The sequence below is a fragment of the Hyperolius riggenbachi genome, chromosome 2 (genome assembly GCF_040937935.1).
Source record: "Hyperolius riggenbachi isolate aHypRig1 chromosome 2, aHypRig1.pri, whole genome shotgun sequence".
In the NCBI taxonomy this organism is placed as follows: Eukaryota; Metazoa; Chordata; class Amphibia; order Anura; family Hyperoliidae; genus Hyperolius; species Hyperolius riggenbachi.
In genome coordinates this window covers 29,794,703-29,811,899 of record NC_090647.1, presented here as the reverse complement: position 1 = coordinate 29,811,899, position 17,197 = coordinate 29,794,703, and the positions used below count along the sequence as shown (strand labels likewise).

Here is a 17,197-nt window from a genome sequence, read left to right as displayed (position 1 = left end):
TACCAAATTGCATGTAAGTGAATGTATTCAAGCCCCAGCGCCTAGGCATTCTGAGTCCCATGCTGCAAGTGCTCATGGGAACTCAGTCTGGGGAGGAGGAGGCTTTAGCTGAAGCCTGCAGGTGATTTCTGAGGCAAGGGGGCAGAGAGGAAAGGAGTTGATCATCGGCTGAGGAGTGGATATACAGAGCAGCTTGGCTGTGTAATAATCACAAGCAGAACTTAGCGCTCTCATTGTATCACAGGGAGAAATATTCATATACTACTGAAGCTGTTTGCAGCTAGATATGCTGTGTAAACTATCTAAACTTTAGATAAGATATATAGACAAGTTACTTGTCATAGTTAGTTTTTCATCTCAGATCAGCTTTAAAAATGATCAGATTTTATCAGATCAATTTGTAGTCTTCCTTTTAATAAAAACATCCCTCTGATAGAAAAAGGTTTCAATTAATTGATCGTTTCTAACTTAACCTGCTGAGCGGTCTGGACGAGCTCAGCTCGTCCAACACCGCCGGAGGCTGCCGCTCAGGCCCTGCTGGGCCGATTTTTGTCAAATAAAAAGCAGCACACGCAGCCGGCACTTTGCCAGCCGCGTGTGCTGCCTGATCGCCGCCGCTCTGCGGCGATCCGCCGCGAGCAGCGGCGAAAGAGGGTCCCCCCAGCCGCCTGAGCCCAGCGTAGCCGGAACAAAAAGTTCCGGCCAGCGCTAAGGGCTGGATCGGAGGCGGCTGACGTCAGGACGTCGGCTGACGTCGATGACGTCACTCCGCTCGTCGCTATGGCGACGATATAAGCAAAACAAGGAAGGCCGCTCATTGCGGCCTTCCTTGTTTATTCTGGGCGCCGGAGGCGATTGGAAGATCGCCTCCGGAGCGCCCTCTAGTGGGCTTTCATGCAGCCAACTTTCAGTTGGCCGCATGAAATAGTTTTTTTTTAATTTAAAAAAAACCCTCCCGCAGCCACCCTGGCGATTTAATCAGAACGCCAGGGTGGTTAAACAGTTTGATTTTACGCAGGTGCATTTTTATTAGTGAACTAAGAGTACCAGTGAGGAAAAAAAATCTCAACAAACGTATGGCCAAGTATTAATCCATTTCCATGTTGCAGCTCGGTGTCGTCTGCAAAGCTTTGCATTTACTGCGGCTTTGGTTGCTGAGCTGCTTTTAGTCGGGTAGTTTAGAATAGCTTTAAAGCAGGGGTCCCCAACCTGTGGGCCGCGGCCCACTAGTGGTCCGCAGGACATTTCATGGTGGGCCGCGGCTTCAGACTCACTTTCACGCAGATTAACATTTCACTTCTAATTCTAAGGGCAGCCGCGGCAGGAGGGCGGGCGCATCATACGTCTCCAGTCTCCAGGCCCGCCCCCCTCACTCTGTGCGACCGAAGCAGTGGGCGTACGCGTAATGCGTTTCAAGTCCCGCCCCCTCACTATGTGTGGCCAATCACCCCCTGGCGGCGACGACGCTATTATCGGAGGCGCCAGTCCCGCCTCCTGCATCAGTGGGGATTCCTCTCGGAGGCCTGTCATGCCTCCATGTGGCCAATCACCCCCTTCTGAAGCGGCGGCCAATAGCAGCATATCAGAGGTGCCAGTCCCGCCTCCTCCATCAGTGCCCCAATCATCATTCCCCCTTCAGCCTCCCGTCCCGCCCCAAGGCCAATCAATGAATGGCTGCATGTATTTCATCACTGCGACACAGTCGCAGTGTATACGAGTGCAGCGTCTGGGCGCCATTAGAGAGAGGAGGTCAGACAGAGCCTGCCGCTGTGAGCCTGCCGCTGAGAGCCCACTCAGAGCCTGCACGAGCCTGACATCAAGTAAGCCTTACTTACTTAGTAAGGATCACACACATATACTGGGGTAACTACTGGCTATACTGGGCTAACTATACTTGCTATACTGGGCTAACTGTACTTGCTATACTGGGCTGACTGTACTTGCTATACTGGGCTGACTGTACTTGCTATACTGTATGTAACTGTACTAGCTATACTGGGGTAACTATACTTGCTATACTAGGCTAACTGTACTTGCTATAGTGTGGTAACTGTACTTGCTATACTGGGGTAACTATACTTGCTATACTAGGCTAACTGTACTTGCTATACTGTGGTAACTGTACTTGCTATACTGGGGTAGCTATACTTGCTATACTAGGCTAACTGTACTTGCTATACTGGGGTAACTACTGGCTATACTGGGGTAACTACTGGCTATACTGGGGTAACTACTGGCTATACTGGGGTAACTACTGGCTATACTGGGGTAACTACTGGCTATACTGGGGTAGCTATACTTGCTATACTAGGCTAACTGTACTTGCTACAGTGTGGTAACTTTACTTGCTATACTGGGATAACTGTACTTGCTATACTGTGGTAACTGTACTTGCTATACTGGGGTAACTATACTTGCTATAATGGGGTAACTATACTTGCTATACTGGGGTAACTATACTTGCTATACTGGGGTAACTATACTTGCTATACTAGGCTAACTGTACTGGCTATACTGTGGTAACTGTACTTGCTATACTGGGCTAATTATACTTGCTATACTAGGCTAACTGTACTTGCTATAGTGTGGTACCTGTACTTGCTATACTGGGCTAACTGTACTTGCTATACTATGGTAACTGTACTTGCTATACTGTGGTAACTGTACTTGCTATACTGTGGAATCTGGGAAAAAAGGGGGGGCTGCTGCCGCTGACACTAGCCACGCCCACTCCCCCCCCCCCACCCCCAGGGGGGCCCCGGAGAAAATTTTGGTCGGGATAGTGGGCCTCGGGCTCAAAAAGGTTGGGGACCCCTGCTTTAAAGGATATCCGCAATCATAAAGTGCAGTTATTAAAATGCCGCCTCGGCCCCGCCCCCTACCGTTCCCCCAGGACCTGCCCTCTCATGGTTCTTCCTCACAGATGCCAGGGGAGTGATATAGGCAATCAGGTCTTTCTTTGATTACATCCTACACCACTAACCCTTCCTGGCCACTAGGCCTACTTTGCCAGAAAGTACTACTTTTGTTTTAATGGAGAGTTAGGCAAACATCCAAAAACGGCGCCGGTAAATTTTGGCCACAAGGTGAAGCTGAAAAACTGCTCACCCTGCTGTTGCAAATTTCCCAATGGTGTTAATTACTATTCCCCCTCCAGGCCGCTGTGGACTCTGGGGAAAGATGGAATTCGGTGGCTGAACTGCACTTTTTTTTTGGCAATTTGGGCTAGGTCTTTTGCCAGCACCCAAATTACCCTCTGAACGCCGCTATAGCCATAAAGGTGCGTACACACGCACTACAGCAGCCAACGACGGGTCCGTCGGCACCTCCCGCTGGGCGGGTTTTCAGCAGACTGTAGTGCGTGTACGCACTGTCGGCGGACTGATAAGGCTGTTCCTGAACGATCCGCCGGACCAGTCGTTGGCTGCTGTAGTGCGTGTGTATGCACCATAATTCACATTAAGGTTTATGGCGGCACCCTTGTTGCCTGTCTCAGCAAGTTAGGCTACTTTTTAAAGAGAGTCTGAAGCCTTCTAAAATTCCTCTTTGTAACATTTATCTTCAGCAATATCAGCATCGCTAGAAGGCCGCTTCCCCACAGAACACTGTATTTAAGCCCTTCAAATCCCAGGGCAAAAATCCACGACTTTCCAGGTCGTGGATTTTGCTGCCTTGGGGGGCTGTAGCTCTGCCTCCATTAGCGTCATTCTCTGCCTCTCCCCGCCCCTCTCAGTGTAAGAAGACAAAGGGGCGGGGAGAGGCGGCGATCAGCAGAGATTGACACGAGTAGAGGCAGAGCTACTGCACAAAGCTCTGCCTCTACCAGGAAGTGGCTGAATAGAGTACTGGGTGGCTGGATAGAGTACTGGTTAAGTGCACTGACTTTGACATGGGAGACCAGGGTTTGAATCCTGGCTAGGGTCAGTTCCTATTCAGTAAGGAGTTCAAGGCAAGGCTCCCTAACACTGCAGGGTGTCCTCTTGAGCGCGTCCCAGTGGCTGCAGCTCTTGAGCGCTTTGAGTCCGACAGGAGAAAAGCGCTATATAAATGTTCGGATTATTATTATTATTATTATTATAAATGAGCACCGCATTTTGCCCCGGGATTTGGGGGGTATAATTATAGCGTTCTGCGGCAGGGATGCAGCGTTTTAGCTATGCTCATATTGCTGAAGATAAATGTTAAATAAAAAGAGGAATTTTAGAAAGTATCAGACTCTCTAACAAAGAGGGAAGCGGGCTCTTATGATTCAACAGCACCACCTAGAGGCTGGAGGGAAGAAATAAAAGCATGCTATTCAGATTATACAGCCCCTGATGCCTCTGGGTGTGGTCAGAAATGATCAGTTGTCAAGTTTGTACTTTGTAATTACAGCTACCCTTTACAGTTTCTGGACTAGATTTGTGACATCACTTCCCCCATTACAATACTTACTGTTCGGTCCTCTAAGTACATGGTTTTTGATAAGAAGTCAATACCAATTGTCGCCTAGAAAGAAATAAAAAAAAACGATTTAAACACACACACACACACACACACACACCTCAGGACTAGATCGCTCATCTCCCAAAATATCAATTCTGCAGAAACACTGAGAAAAAACAAAAACAAAAACTGGGCTCCCTGTTGCGGCTCACACTTTCTGGAGAAGTATGTCATCAGATCAGGTGATAAGATTTGTGAGGCGCCCGGGACAGATACATACTGTTACTGTAAACCACACTACCATTGACCTGAGGAAGCTGCTTATAGCTGCGAAACGCATTGTCTAGTGCTAATAAGGTTCCTATTTCTGAAACTTGAATTGAGTCGTCCTTAAGGGCCCTTTTCCACTAGCAATCGCTAGCGTTCACGCTGAACGCTAGCGATTGCTGAATCGCAATTACCGCCGATTCCCCGACGTTCGCGGGCGCGATTTTGCTATGCTATGCACTGAATAGCAAAATCGCGGCAAAAGTCGCTCCGCGGCGCGATCGTGATCAAGTAAAAAACGAATCGCGGTAGTGGAAATTACCTACCGCGATTCCTATGTTAAAAAGCAAACCGTAGCGATTGTAAAATCGCTAGCAGTTTGCGTTTTTGCGATTCAGCCAGCGCTGGTGGAAAAGGGCCCTTAAGGTAGAGATAAAGGTTGGCTAAACCTTTTTTATACTTGTGTAAACTACTGGGCGCCTCCTATCCCTTGTTCCCTGACAGGCAGTGATGTTTGCCATGATCATGTGACACTTCTGTATGCGGTTTAGTGTAAAGCTAGAAATAGTGTTTAGTGTAAAGCAGGAAGCTGTTGCAGCAAATCAGAGCTTGTGTTACGACAATCCAGTATCCATACAGGTCTGGTCCCCAAGTGGCCAATTTACAGGACAACTATCAAAGTTAAAATTCTAAATGCCACATATATTTCTAGCGATTACTAGAATTACAGAGCACCCAGCAAGCTCATGGTGAACCAGCACTCCTAGGAGTATGTAAGGGGGCTACAAAGGACCAAAAAGCCCTCTTTCTAAAATGTTATAGAAATGTAGAAGGCAAACTTTTGTTTTTCGTAGTAATTACTAGCAAATAGTAATACAAATACTTTTTTAATCTATTTATTTCTTATGTTAAGAAAATATGAGATTAAAGAGGATCTGTAACCTCAAAAAATCCCCTGGGGGGTACTCACCTCGGGTGGGGGAAGCCTCCGGATCCTAATGAGGCTTCCCACGCCGTCCTCTGTCCCACGGGGGTCTCGCTGCAGCCCTCCGTGCAGCCGTGACGTAATATTTACCTTCCTGGCTCCTGCGCAGGCGCTCTGACGGCTGTCGGCTCCGAACTACACGGAAATACCCGATCGCCGTCGGGTCTGCTCTACTGCGCAGGCGCAAGTTTCCGGCGCCTGCGCAGTAGAGCGGACCCGAATGAGATCGGGTATTTCCGTGTAGTTCGGAGAGGAAAGCAGCCACAGCGCCCCCGCTGGAGCCAGCAAAGGTAAATATTGAAATTACAGTCGGGCCTGTCGCCGGCTGTTCAGAGGGCTGTAGCGAGACCCCCGTGGGACAGAGGACGGCGTGGGAAGCCTCATTAGGATCCGGAGGCTTCCCCCACCCGAGGTGAGTACCCCCCAGGGGATCTTTTTCATGTTACAGAGTCTCTTTAACAGAGAACACTTTTCACTGTGGGCATGACTATGGAGGATTGTGCCCAGCACATCCAGCATACAGAAACAGTCCTCACTGGCTGTAATACTGTGACTATGGAGGATTGTGCCCAGCACATCCAGCATACAGAAACAGTCCTCACTGGCTGTAATACTGTGACTGGAATGTCTTATTAACCTCTTGACGACCAGCTAACGCCGATTAGCGTAAACTGGTCGTCTGCGGGTTACCATGGAAACGGCCGCTCGATCAAGCGGCCTTTCCATGTCAGTTCACGGAGGGTGTCTCCGTGAACAGCCGGAGAGCCGCCGATCGCAGCTCTCCGGCAAAATGTAAACAGGCGGGGAAGAAATCCCCGCTGTTTACATCATACGGCGCTGCTGCGCAGCAGCGCCGTAAGGCAGATCGGCGATCCCCGGCCTCTGATTGGCCGGGGATCGCCGGCATATGATAGGCTGAAGCCTATCCTTCAATGCGCAGGACGGAACTCCGTCCTGCGCATTACGGAGAGAGGGAGGGAGGGAGGTAAGGAGGAAGAGGGCGGAAATGGCTGCGGAGGGGGGCTTTGAGGAGCCCCCCCCCCCCGCAAAACGCAGATGGCCGGCGGCGATCAGACCCCCCCAGCAGGACATCCCCCTAGTGGGGAAAAAAGGGGGGTAGTCTGATCGCCCTGCTGTACTCCTGATCGGTGCTGCGGGCTGTAGAGCCCCCGCAGCACTGATCAGTGAAAAATCCATTGGTCGGCAAGTGGTTAAGAATGTCAGAAAGCAGAAATATAGCATCAGTGTGTAAATAACTCATCAGCTGTAGCTCTGTGTGTCTCAGTCTCTGCTTCACGCCTGTCTAAAAGTAAACAGAAGATAACAGCCAGGAAGAGTTCATTCTGAATGGTGGGTGTAAGCATCAAAGAACAGGAATAAAGTAACTTCTTTGTAGTTGAAAAATCTCTCAGCTGGGGAGTCCGTCGCACAGAGGCACATGTGAGCGAAACAGCACTCAGACCTGACATCAGGGAGCCTTGCTTCTGTGTAACCGCAATGTGTGCAAAATGCTGACATGTGGGTTGTTAGGAACGCTGCCATTCTGCTTGCCAGAAATTGCAACTGGACTGAGCAGAGCAGCAAGCAAGGCTGCAGTCTGTGTGAAAGCAGCGGGCAGAGTGTGGTGTAAACACAACAAATAGTATCTTCACAATAGAGTAACTCTAGAAATACACGGCTTGAACAATTTGTACAGAGCATTGGCCAGAAACAGCAACAAGGAATTACCTGGTAAGTATTGTCGAAACTGTCATACATGAACCTTGTGATTAATGAAGTCTTTCCAACTACAAGAGAGGAAGAAAAAATGAAGAGTAAGTCATTTTAGCCATTACTCCAGCTAATTTTATTATATAATCATTCTAGACTTGCAATAGTCCCACCATAACTGTCAGAAGTGTTATGACTTCATCATATTACAGTGTAAAGTGAAATAGACCCATGCTTACTAATTACAGTACAGCCTGCAGGAGACTTGCACAGGAAGTGCCAGTGACACTCTTGTTCTGTTCCTCAGGGGAGTGTGCAAAGTGACATCACTTCCTGCTGCCTGGATGTGAGCGGGAATGGCCTGGTCTGATAAGCAGCTCTGATTTATGAAATGCACGCAGCCTGGACAGATGCATGCAGAGACAACAGATCTCTGCTAGCCTATAATAAGCTTTGTACAGAAGCTCAACCATCGTAGCCCGAAATGAACGATGAATGAGGTGTTGGACAGAATTCAAAAAAAAAAAAAAAAAGTGTCCCAAAGAGGGTTAAAGACAGCAAATACCATCCATGCAGATCAATCTGTCCTGGAATTATTGGAGTTAGTTGTTCGTAATGAATGATAAAACTATCACTCCATTTAACCCTTTAGCAGCCTATTTATTTAGAGGCTTGTAAGTGCTCCAGGCCAAATTTTAGCACGTTTTTATTTCTTCTGTTAGATTTCTGTGCTTCTAATTAGTAGTGCTATAATGCGTATTTATGGGCACTTATCACTAGGGGGCAGTGTGAGACAAGAGGACTTCTGCTTTTAGTTTTTATGTTTTCTGCAAGTAGAGAGAGATCAAAGCATTCCAAAAATTTACAGCACAACGAGTTCTGCCGACTGAGGTGAAATGCAGAGCACTATCTTAAAGTGAGAACTTGTTTGTGGCTCTTAACAGGTTAAATGACTCACGTGTGGCGAATTTCACAATTTCAGCTCATTTTTGCGCTGCCACTAGGAGGGGCTATATAACAGGCTGGAAGTCTGCAGAGCGCACAATATTTCTACCTGTATAGAGTTTGCATAAAACGAGTATAACTATTTGCACTTCACCATCTCTGCTGGTGAGCATGACGGATGCCCTGGGATGGGGGCAGCGCAGAGGTGACCACAGTGACTGCAGTGTTTGCTCAGCCGCATGACTGCCTTGATGCTGGTCTCAGCTGAGCAGATTAAAGATCCTGAATGGAACAAGATCCCCAACCTCTGCCAACCCCTGCTTATCTTGGCACAGCACAGGATCTCAGGAGAAATATGACGGCTTCCAGCAGGGCTGTGAAGTCGGAGCAATGTTGGGTACCTGGAGTCGGTTGTTTCATAAACTGAAGGGTCGGCAGTGTCCTCCCCAGGCTCTTTTAGCTGGGTGCTTCACCCGGCTAGTTTTGGTGACCACCCGGCTGTTATCGGCTCACCTTCTCCTTTGCTGTATGCAGAGAAGCGCCGGCCCTGCATTCCCTCCTCTCGCCTCACCCGGCTACTTTTTCATGCCACCCGGCTGAAAAAAATTTCTGGGGAGAACACTGGGTCGGAGTTGGATGATTTTTATACCAACTCCACATCCTTGGCTTCCAGTGCGGATCCCCAGGCTGTGATGACAGATGCTCAATGACGTGCACATCACTGACTTGCATTCAAATTAAATGCAAACTGTATACAGCTTAGAACTAGGCCAATGAAATACAACTTCCTGGTGATTTGGATCAGCCAGGTCCCAAGCTTCATACAATTTGCATGCAAGCCAAACTCATAAGTATCTAGCTGACCATCTTTAGCTGGGATATGGGGTCAGTGTCATTAAAGCAGATCTGAACTCATTCAGGACAGACGGAAATCAGAGAATTGCACCCTGTATGTATTTAGAGAGCTCTTGTATTTGAATTAATTAGATAATTGCTGCTCACCACAAGCGGAGTGTCTCTTTAACTGTGCCGCACCATCTGTGGCATCACTTCAGAGCTGGCAGTCCCTGGCGACAGCTGCGCTGCGTCACACTGAGAGGGTTATTCCAGGTCACAGCAAAATCCAATAACGTTCCTCACAGAGCACAGAATACTGGAGCTCTACTGCTCACCAGCAATCAGCAAGTGCCCCCCAGATGAGAACAAGTCCCAAGTGACATTATGTGACACTTGTAGGCATGCTGGATTGTAAAGGTGGCAGCACTTCTCAAAACGGGCTGAATCTGAATGACTACCAGCATATGTGTGCAGAGCCTAACGGCAGGGTACACATTTTGCATTCAAAACAGATGCACCAAATTAACATTAATGGAGGATGTTAGCTTCCAAAACAGTTTACATGCAGTGTGTTCCATACTGGACCCTTCCACCGCAATGAAGCCATCCTCCTGGAAGGGACCCTAACCTCTAATTACCAAACAAGTATATTGTGAACCTGGGAGCAGCTGGCCATAAAATGGTTTGGGTTAGATTCTAAAGGTCGCCATACATCAGGCGACTTTGCAGGCCAATCGAACTTCTAGTTTGACCATTTTATTGGAGGGAAATGGGTGCTGCAACATGTCTGATGTTTCGATCAATTGGACATGTTGGAAAATTTTGGGTCGCAAGTATTCTATTGGGTGTGCGGCACTAACAGGATTTGATATCGTGATGGACAGACCCCTGGCCAGTGTTGCCCAAAGTGTAAGGTGACAAGCTGCGTAGTGTAGGAGTCCTGTCACACCCCAGTGACCTCACAAAGCATTGTCGCTGCACACAGGTAAGCCTGCCTGAAGCTGTACAGCTATATGCCGAGCACAGACCCTGCTGGATCACAGAAATCCCCCAGCTCCGCTCCCTACAACAGCTCTCTGTGCTGCCCCCGCACAACCCTCTCCCCATGCCAGTGCTGGATGTCAGCGATACGTCTAGTTGTGAGTTTAGCGGCGCCGCCTCCTGTATTGGCCTCAGAGGGTATCGGAGTTCACACAGATCAATGCGGGAAGATCGCTATTTGCTTCCTGACTGCCAAAATCAATGGCAGATTATCTACCCAGACAATTCCAGTAACTGGGGAGGAGGAGGGCGGCTGCAGCAACGCTACTGTAGCTAAGGAAAAGGCAAGCTCCTCAGTTCAGCTCTACACTCTGCCAGGATTAAAGTGGTCCTGGATTCTTGCACAGGACAGAAGGAAAACCTAGATAAATGTATTTAGAGAGATTAGCCCAATTCCCTCTCATCTGTGACTAATCACAAGTTGTAATTTGAATACTCCCGTGTCAGCTGACTGCCATGGCAGATAAGCTAAATGGTAAAGTCCATCTCCCCCTCACCACCCCCACCCAACCAAATGGCAATGAGAGCACAATCAGGTTCTGCGCAGCTTGGGGCCGCTGCAGTTTGCGACTGGCCACAACCAACCGACTCTGAAGGGCGGTGGGATTGACGGTGCGGGCACAGGACGACTGCAGGGGGCTGCAAGAAGCCCCGGGTAAGTATCCCTTTAAGGAGCTTATACATACTACAGCTTCAAGAACAACAGAATAATCTCCACACAAAAGTATCCACCGGGAGGGTCTGACGGACCCGTCGTTTGCGGTGGTATGGCGTGTGTAAGCGCCTTTAGCATCGCTTGCGTCTAAAAGCTCATTGTAAATACTGACTCCAGATATACAGTGCTCACAGCAGCAGCAATATTTTCAGGCATGTGTTAAAACATTTTATAAGAAAGTGAAAATGGAATTTAAAGGTTAATTACAATGATTGATTAAACAGGGATTACTTTTACTTAGCATAAAACGGGACACTCCCAGTTTCAGTCTGGCAGAGCTATGCATAGTTATATGGAGAGAGAGAGTTGCAGAACACATTTTATCAGTGGGCTCTTATGCCTTCCCAGCTGGTCATGTGACTCCTCAGCTGCAGCAGCCAGCAAGTTTTCCTCACAGCCCGAGCAGCTGTCAGGTTTGGTTTAGAAAGCAGAATTAGCAAGAATCTTGCAGGCTGCGACTGACAGACTATAGCTGCTCTCATGTATGCTGACAGCACAGAAACCTCTGTCGTCCCTCCAGGACACTTGTCATAAAGGAAATCGCGTCGGAAACCAGGATAAAGGCAGGAATGTCAGGGATTTTCTCAATTCGAAAAGCCAGGAAAGTGGCCAGATGATTCTGTATTAGAATGCTCAGCTGCTGTGTGTCAATCCCCCAGACAGCCAGAAGGGGGCGTACATCCCAGATCAGAACATAAGCAGCCATTGTAAGTGTCTTCTGCTCAATCACAGAGGGGGGAAAAAAGTTCTACTTACCAGGAGCTTCCTCCAGCCCTGTCAGCTGCTATGTCCTTCGCTGCAGCTCCAGTGTCTCACCTCACCAGGTCTGCATCTTCAGCGCTTATGCGGGGCGCCGCTTGCAAATGCGCTCACATGGCACGTGCGTTCTGAGCAGGCACAGTACAAGCTGCGTGACCACGCACCTGCAGAAGATACCGACCTGGCGAGGTCGGGATCTGCAATGAAGGGGACATACCGGCTCCCATTCTGCCACCTGGTAAACTCCGCCTTCGGGGGCGCTAGGAAAGCTTTGGGAGCTTAAAGTGGATCAGAGATAAACTTTTACTCATTGCATAATTGTGTTCCTTTCCTATTGTTTATAGGGCATTCCTCAAACCAAATACTTTTGTTTTTGTTTTAATACCCTAATTCCCTATAAACTAAACAAGCCTCACCCACAGCTTCTCCAGCGCCTTGGCATTCTGAGACCCATGTAGCAAGGGCTTATGGGAGCTCAGTCTGGGCAGGAGGAGGAGGTGTTACTAGCCAATGATATCACAGGCAAGGAGGAGAGGGGAGTGAAGTTTTCACAGGCTGAGGGGTGGAGATGCAGGCAAGCTTGCCTGTGCAATGTGACAAGCAGAACATGGCTGCTGTCATTGTATCAAAAGAATAAATCATATACTGATGAAGCTGTTTGCAGCTAGATTTGCTGTATAAAACTATCTAAACTTTAGATAAGATATATAGACAAGTTACTTGGTATAGTGAGTTTTTCATCTCGGAGCCGCTAAAGGCCTCCTGCACACTACATGCAATATAGATTCCGCTTTTTAATGAATTTTCACATGTAATTCGGATTTTTAATCAGTACTGCATGCTGCGTTTTTTCTGTGTTTTTCTTTTGATAGCATCCAGGGAAAATTGGAATCACAAATCGGATTTGCAGTGTTGAGGGGGGCCTTAACCACTTCAGCCTAACTGGACAAAATTTCTCGTCCAGTTAGGCTGTGCGCTGTGCGTGCTCCCGCTACCGGCCGTTAGCCCAGCGAACAGTGAAAGGGATTTCTTTCTTAATATTCCGGTTAAAATGGATTTAGAATAAATAAATTTTCAGCAAAATGCATCACCCACAGAAAGCCTAATTGGTGGCGGAAAAAACAAGATATAGATCCATTCATTGTGCCGAGTAGTGATAAAGTTATTAGCAAATGAATGGGAGGTGAGAGTTGCTCAGATGCCAAAAAATGTCAACCCTGTGGGCTTAAGTGGTTAAACTGTTTTTACCAGCAGGGAAACTCTTGCATGATGTTAAAAACATTCCTAAATCCTACTTAATAGCGTCAGGTTAGCGTGAATTTCTAGAACTGCAATAAAAGTTAGGAAAAGTGCAAATCCATTCCTAAACTGCTGCAGGTTAAGAAGTGCTTAATAGCAGTTCTACAGATAGTGCAGCAGTGCAGGCTGGGCATAATCTGTGAAATGCTCCTCCACCCTGCTGCTAGGTGTCCTGTGAAGCGGTTCTGTGTTTAACCCTTCCAGTGCTGGACATTGATGAAAAACAGCAAATGTATTGGTTACCACCAGGGCTGTGGAGTCAGTACAAAAATCTTCAGACTCCGACTCCGGGTACCCAAAATGGCCCCGACTCCGACTCCTCGACTCCGACTCCTTAGTCTAATATTTAACAGGGCTGTGGATTTTGTACAAAAAAAAAAAAAAAAAAAAAAAAACGACTCCGACTCCTCAGTTTATGAAATCACGACTCCGACTCCAACTCCAACTCCGGGTGCTTAAAATTGCCCCGACTCCGACTCCACCGCCCTGGTTACCACAGCAACAGCTATTTGCCTGACACACTGCGCTGTCTGAGAAACTCCTATTTTACAACAGTTTTAGAAGAAAACTGCACTGTCCAGTGATTTCTTAAGATGCCTGAGACAGTTCTGCACTGATTTCTAAAAATCTACCAATATTTTGTCTCAGACACTCTGATAAATGTCCCCCAGAGACAAGAGAGCTCACAACGCCTTCCCAGGGATCCCGGAGGCAGCAAATTGAAATGGCAGACAGCGGGAGAACCAGGGCTCTACAGGATCCAGAGCCTGCCTTCTTTTTTTATCTGCTACAGATTTGCGTTAAAGCCCACTTGAAGTGAGAAGGAAATGGAGGCTGCCATATTTATTTCCTTTTAAGCTATACCAGTTCCCTAGCTGTCCTGCTGAGCCTCTGCCTCTAATACTGTTAGCCATAGACCCGAAACAAGCATGCAGATTATGTGTTTGTGACTGGATCAGCCACATTTAGGGGCAGGCCGTGACATCACAGATGGGGGTGGCCAGAAGCTCGGCAGAACCTTGAAAACCAACACCACGGCCGCATTTCCGAGGGGAGTGGAGCGATCACCTGACTTCATTATTGCCGAACAGGTAAGTACTTTTTAACCCTTGAAAATCTTTTGAAAATTCAGGGGTCGTCTTATATGCCGGGTGTTACTGATGCCGGTTGATAGGCCTATCCTGTTACCGCCTCTCAGATCTCGCTGCTGGGGACTGTAGTGAAGCGGCGCAGGCGCACATGTGCGAGATCTGAGAGGCAGAGAAGGAGGTAAATAGGATATAGGGTGGGCCAGAAGGGTGAAAGAGGCGTGTTTTATGGGCACAGCGCAATCTATTCCTCCATACCGCTCTGATAAACAGGGAGACAGGGAGAGCTGACCAATCCAACCAGTCAATCGTCTATATGCTGTTACATACTGGGTACTACATACAGTACAGCACCAGTATCTGTTCATACATAGCACCAGTATATTATTATTTTTTAATTAATTTTAATTTGGTGTTGGAAGAGTCCTTTACGGCAAGTATATCCCCAAACTCTATACTTTAACAGGAAAAGTTGGGGGGGGGGTCATCTTAAACGTCGGAATATATGGTACATAATGCGTAAAGAAAATACACTGGAAGGCAGTTTACAGCCTGCGGTGCATCTTTTACGCTCTGGAAGTGCCCCGTGCTGAGTCTGTGAGATGCGAGTCTTCTGCGTTCCAGGCGGATGTGGATGTGATGCGGGGCGTTCGATGCCGCCAATCTGTTATCTCGCTGCCGCCTGGGTGAAGCGATTACATCTGTCATCTCGCTGTCTGGGGAGCCGCGCTGCTCTTTCTAGGATCTGATTGTTAATATTAATGAGATAATCACGGAGATGAGGCTAAAATAAGAATTATTGGGAAGTAATGAGTCTTCACAGACGAAAGCGCGGGTAATTATCTCTGTGGATCCGGGGAGGGGAGGGGGCCGCAGCGAGGACCTGTCTACGGATGCCAGTCTCCCTGGCTTCCAGCAGGCGTCTGAGGATTAATGAGATTTTCAGAAGTCTGCAGAGTGCCGCTGAAGCCTAAATACAGAAACCAGCAAAGCATACGGATCAAACACCCAACGCAGGCGTAACGCCCTAAATGTAATTAAACAATGTGACATGGGTAATATGGATCTCTGAATGGCAAATCTGCTCTGGGCTTCATTCTATCTGCATTCATGTGGGACGAGGTGGTAAAGCAGGACTGACCAGATTAACACTACTGTGAAGTACGGAGGTTGGTTAAAGAGAATATGAAGCCTAAAAAAAAAAAGCAAAAAAAAAAAACAACCACTTTACTAGGCAGTCCTGTTCAGCAGTAAGGCCATTGCGGAAACGCCGCATTCCCGCGGCAGAGCGATTAATACCCCCAAAGTCCCTGGGGCAAAATTCAGGGCTCCTTCCGGGTAGAGGCAGAGCTTTGTGCCGTAGCTCTGCCTCTGTTCCCATCAATCTCCGCCTCTCCCCGTCCCTCGCAGTCTTTTTTCCCTGAGAGGGGTGGGGAGAGACGGAGTTCCGCGGAGAGTGACACAACTGGAGGCAGAGCCACAGCGCAAAGAACTCACTTGACAAAGGCGTGGATACTCCGAAACGCGTCGTGAGGTTACTGCACACGTTGACTAGAAGAAGGGCACCTATGGTCCACCACTATCTAGGACAACCACCACTGCTGGCCACAGAGGAGGAGCAGGTTGCCATTCAGGTTTATTGGTTTGGGGTTTTGTCCCAACATATGCCTGTTTTCATTACTACTGAGCATTGCGTGTTTTTTTTTTTAAAGTTTTAATACACTACGGAGCGCTCCTCCTACCTTTTTCTTGTTGCTACAGTGATACCCTCCAGCCGGGGTAGGAGCTGCTAGTGCCTGTATTAACTTATCACCAACGCTGTGTCTGATTAGCGCAAGATTGCACATCACACATCAGCTGGATGGAGGCTGGTATGAAGCCGTGTGAGATGAGGAGACAGTGTGGATCGATGGCCGTGCGATATGAGGAGACAGACGCGGGTCGGAGGCTGTGTGAGCTGGAGGCTGGTTAAGTAGTGTGAGAAGAGGAGACAGAAGCGGGCCAGTGGCCGTGTGAGATGAGACAGGCGTGGGTTGGAGGCCGGCGTGTTCCCCGGATATCAGCTGGATGGAGGCTGGTATGAAGCTATGTGAGATGAGGAGACAGACGTAGGTCAGCAGCCATGTTCTCCTGATATCAGCTGGTATGAAGCTGTGTGAGATGAGGAGACGCGGGTCGGCAGCCATGTTCTGATATCAGCTGGTATGAAGCTGTGGTGTGCGATGAGGAGACGCAGGTCGGCGGCCATGTTCTCCTGATATCAGCTGGTATGAAGCTGTGTGAGATGAGGAGACGTAGGTCAGCAGCCATGTTCTCCTGATATCAGCTGGTATGAAGCCGTGTGAGATGAGGAGACGCGGGTCGGCAGCCATGTTCTGATATCAGCTGGTATGAAGCTGTGGTGTGCGATGAGGAGACGTAGGTCAGCAGCCATGTTCTCCTGATATCAGCTGGTATGAAGCGGTGTGCGATGAGGAGACGCGGGTCGGCGGCCATGTTCTGATATCAGCTGGTATGAAGCTATGTGAGATGAGGAGACAGACGTAGGTCAGCAGCCATGATCTCCTGATATCAGCTGGTATGAAGCCGTGTGAGATGAGGAGACGCGGGTTGGCGGCCATGTTCTAATATCAGCTGGTATGAAGCCGTGTGAGATGAGGAGACGCGGGTCGGCGGCCATGTTCTGATATCAGCTGGTATGAAGCCGTGTGAGATGAGGAGACGCGGGTCGGCGGCCATGTTCTCCTGATATCAGCTGGTATGAAGCTGTGGTGTGCGATGAGGAGACGCGGGTCGGCGGCCATGTTCTCCTGATATCAGCTGGTATGAAGCTGTGGTGTGCGATGAGGAGACGCAGGTCGGCGGCCATGTTCTCCTGATATCAGCTGGTATGAAGCAGTGTAAGAGGAGGAGACGCGGGTCGGCAGCCATGTTCTGATATCAGCTGGTATGAAGCTGTGGTGTGTGATGAGGAGACGTAGGTCGGCAGCCATGTTCTCCTGATATCAGCTGGTATGAAGCCGTGTGAGAGGAGGAGACGCGGGTCGGCAGCCATGTTCTCCTGATATCAGCTGGTATGAAGCCGTGTGAGAGGAGGAGACGCGGGTCGGCGGCCGCCATGTTCTC

General features: G+C 48.6%; 1 protein-coding gene across 2 annotated transcripts in view; it reads right to left on the bottom strand.

Moving 5' to 3' along the window:
- RAB6A (RAB6A, member RAS oncogene family) overlaps window positions 1–17,197 on the bottom strand; it is a 70,580-nt gene that overhangs the window by 20,270 nt on the left and 33,113 nt on the right. For both annotated transcript variants that reach the window (XM_068266588.1, XM_068266587.1), the window contains exons 2-3: window positions 7,406–7,464; window positions 4,435–4,488 (exon numbers count right to left, since the gene is read on the bottom strand). In XM_068266588.1, coding sequence (XP_068122689.1) covers window positions 4,435–4,488; window positions 7,406–7,464 — 113 coding nt within the window. The remainder of the gene's footprint in view (window positions 1–4,434; window positions 4,489–7,405; window positions 7,465–17,197) is intronic.